The 3,215-nt window shown below is 55.7% G+C and overlaps 1 protein-coding gene across 1 annotated transcript in view; it reads right to left on the reverse strand.

The window, feature by feature from the left end:
* Positions 1-414: 414 nt before the first annotated feature.
* LOC311374942 (solute carrier family 2, facilitated glucose transporter member 5-like) overlaps positions 415-3,215 on the reverse strand; it is a gene marked incomplete at both ends in the record, with an annotated part of 11,756 nt that continues 8,955 nt past the window's right edge. Inside the window, 4 exons of the mRNA XM_084490670.1 lie at positions 415-602; positions 1,246-1,378; positions 2,213-2,358; positions 3,195-3,215. The exon at positions 3,195-3,215 is cut by the window's right edge and continues 104 nt beyond it. Of these exons, the coding sequence (XP_084346796.1) occupies positions 415-602; positions 1,246-1,378; positions 2,213-2,358; positions 3,195-3,215 (488 nt within the window). The remainder of the gene's footprint in view (positions 603-1,245; positions 1,379-2,212; positions 2,359-3,194) is intronic.

The following is a 3,215-nucleotide window of genomic DNA, read 5'->3' on the forward strand; positions in this document are numbered from 1 at the left end:
GAGGTGTCCCTGAGCGAGACGCCCTCACCCTGACTGCTCCTGACCCGCTGGCTGTCGCCCTGAGGGGCTGACTCCGCCGTCGGTGTGAGTGTGTGATGAATGGGTGAATGTGAGGCAGTGTTGTCAAGTGCTTTGAGCGGCTGCTGGTGGCTTTGACACACAAAACATTCCCTTTTCTCCTCTGTCTCTCCCCCCCCTTCTCTCTTTCTCTCTCTCTCTCCCGCTCTCTCTCTCTCTTTCTCCCCCCCTCCCCCCTCTCTCTCTCTCCCCCCCCCCCTCCCCCCTTCTCTCTCTCTCTCTCTCTCTCCCCCCCTCTCTCTCTCTCTCTCTCTCCCCCCCTCTCTCTCTCCCCCCCCCCTCCCCTCTCTCTCTCCCCCCCTCTCTCTCTCCCCCCCCCCCTCCCCTCTCTCTCACCGCGTCGATGCCAGAGAGCTGCATGCCGACGTTGACCACGGCGATGGTGATGAGCTGCCAGCGGACAGAGCGGTCGACCAGGAGGCCCCGCACCGACACCGTCTGCACCGAGGAGAGGGAGCTCTGCTCCTCCTGCATCTCCTCCACCTCCGCCTGGATGCTCCCCTTAGAGCGGTACCACTTCAGGGCTGGGAGGAGGAGAGGAGGAGGAGAGAGGGAGCAGGAGGAGGAGAGGAGAGAGGGAGCAGGGGGAGGAGAGAGGGAGAGAGAGAGAGAGAGGAGAGAGAGCAGGAGGAGGAGAGGAGGAGGCAGAGGAAGAGGAGGAGAGGAGGAGGCAGAGGAAGAGGAGAGAGGAGGAGAGAGAGGAGCAAGAGGAGAGGAGGAGGAGGAGGAGGAGGAGAGAGAGCAGGAGGAGGAGAGAGAGTAGGAGGAGGAGAGGAGGACGAGGAGGAGGAGAAGAGGAAGACGAGGAGGAGGAGACAAAGAGGAGCAGGAGGAAAAGCAGCAGGAGGAGGAGACAGAGAGGAGGGGGAATGACTTCAGATATCAGAAACAAGTTTTGTCTGTTTCTTGGAGAATGATATTGTCATTTTATTTGTCATTTCCAGTTTTCTAATGCCAAATATAAACAGCTGTACTGAGTGAAGGCCTCTCTACCTGTGATGGGGGTCATGTGACTGAGGTCATGTGACTGAGTAAAGGCCTCTCTACCTGTGACTGAGGTCATGTGACTGATGGAGGTCATGTGACTGAGTAAAGGCCTCTCTCCCAGTGATGGAGGTCATGTGACTGTGATGGGGGTCATGTGACTGAGTAAAGGCCTCTCTCTACCTGTGATGGTGGCGGACATGTTCTTCTTCTCCATCAACAGGTAGCGAGGGCTCTCTGGAAACCATGGCAACAGCATCAGCTGGATGGCAGTGGGGATGACGATGAGAGACAGCAGCAGAGGCCAGTGCTCCTCCTGTGGAGACGGACAGACGGACAGAGGGACAGACGGACAGAGGGACAGACGGACAGAGGGACAGACAGAGGGACGGACGGACAGAGGGACAGACAGAGGGACGGACGGACAGAGGGACAGACAGAGGGACGGACGGACAGAGGGACAGACAGAGGGACAGACGGACAGAGGGACAGACAGACGGACAGAGGGACAGACGGATGGACAGAGGGACGGACAGACAGACGGACGGACAGAGGGACAGACGGACGGACAGAGGGACAGACGGACAGACAGAGGGACGGACAGAGGGACAGACGGACAGACAGAGGGACAGACAGACGGACAGAGGGACAGACAGAGGGACAGACAGACAGAGGGACAGACGGACAGAGGGACAGACGGACAGAGGGACAGACGGACGGACAGAGGGACGGACAGACAGACGGACAGACGGACAGACAGACGGACAGACAGACACAGAAGCTGCTTCAGTGGCGGTGAGTACAGCTGTGTCCGACGGCGTGTGGTTACTACAGCAACGGTTACCACTCTGCAATGAACAATAACTAGTAAACACTTTTTATTGTTTGTCACTTTGTGACATCCAACCTAACTGCTCTCCTAACGCTGCTGGTTGACTGTGCCTCATTGGCTGTATCCTAAGCCAATCAGAGCGCTTTAAGATTGATTCACAATTTCCGACCAACTGTTGATCTAATGCCAAAATCAAAACTATAAAAAATGTATGATAAACATAACCACAAACTGATATCATCTGGAAGGTGCATCCAGACTAGATAGCATCCCCCTATACCACACACACACACACCCCCCCCCCCCCCCCCCCCCTACCTTCCCCAGGACCTCGTGGATCCCCAGGACCTGGGCGGTGAAGACCCCCCCACAGATGTGGATGCTGGGCACCAGGCCCAGGAAGCCCCGCAGGTTCTTGGGGGCGATCTCCCCGAGGTACATGGGCACCACGCTGAGAGAGAGCCCTGTGGAGAGGAGGACACACAGCAACACAACACACACAGCAACACAACACACACACACACACACAGCAACACAACACACACACACACACACAGCAACACAACACACACAGCAACACAACACACACACACACACACACACACACACACACACAGCAACACAACACACACACAGCAACACAACACACACACACACAGCAACACAACACACACACAGCAACACAACACACACAGCAACACAACACACACACACACAGCAACACAACACACACACACACACACACACAGCAACACAACACACACACACACAGCAACACACGCTGCGTCACCGCCGGGCTCAGAGACGTCCAGGAGTCACGCTGCCGTCTAGTGATGGTTCGTTCGCGAACGAATCAGTTCGAACGAACTGAGTCGCCGTTGGTTCACTGACTGTGTTTAGTGGTGACGACTCGAGGGCTGAGACGTCACCAGAGCCAGACGGGAAACAACATCCCGATTCAGAACATGAAGCGCTCCTCAGCTGAAAGGAACTTAGCTAATGTTGTGTTGATTGATGACCGTTTGCACCATCGCACGATCGCGAACGAGGGAGGAGCCGAGTCTGACCGACTCAGTGACTGAGAACCATGACTCACCGCTACCGGAAATGCGAACGAACGAACGAACGACTCTTCATGGCGGACTGACCGACGCGAACTGATTCATTCAAACGAATCATGAAATCCACCACTACCGCCGTCGCCGTGCACCGCTTCACTTCATTGTGTTGTTTCTATTCATATTCTCAACTTCTTGATTTTATTGTTTTTATTATTGTGCGGTGGTGTTGCCGTGCCGACCTGAGTGGATCCCGGTGATGA

Source organism: Micromesistius poutassou (assembly GCF_964030765.1).
Source record: "Micromesistius poutassou genome assembly, contig: SCAFFOLD_1086, whole genome shotgun sequence".
NCBI classification, from domain to species: domain Eukaryota; kingdom Metazoa; phylum Chordata; class Actinopteri; order Gadiformes; family Gadidae; genus Micromesistius; species Micromesistius poutassou.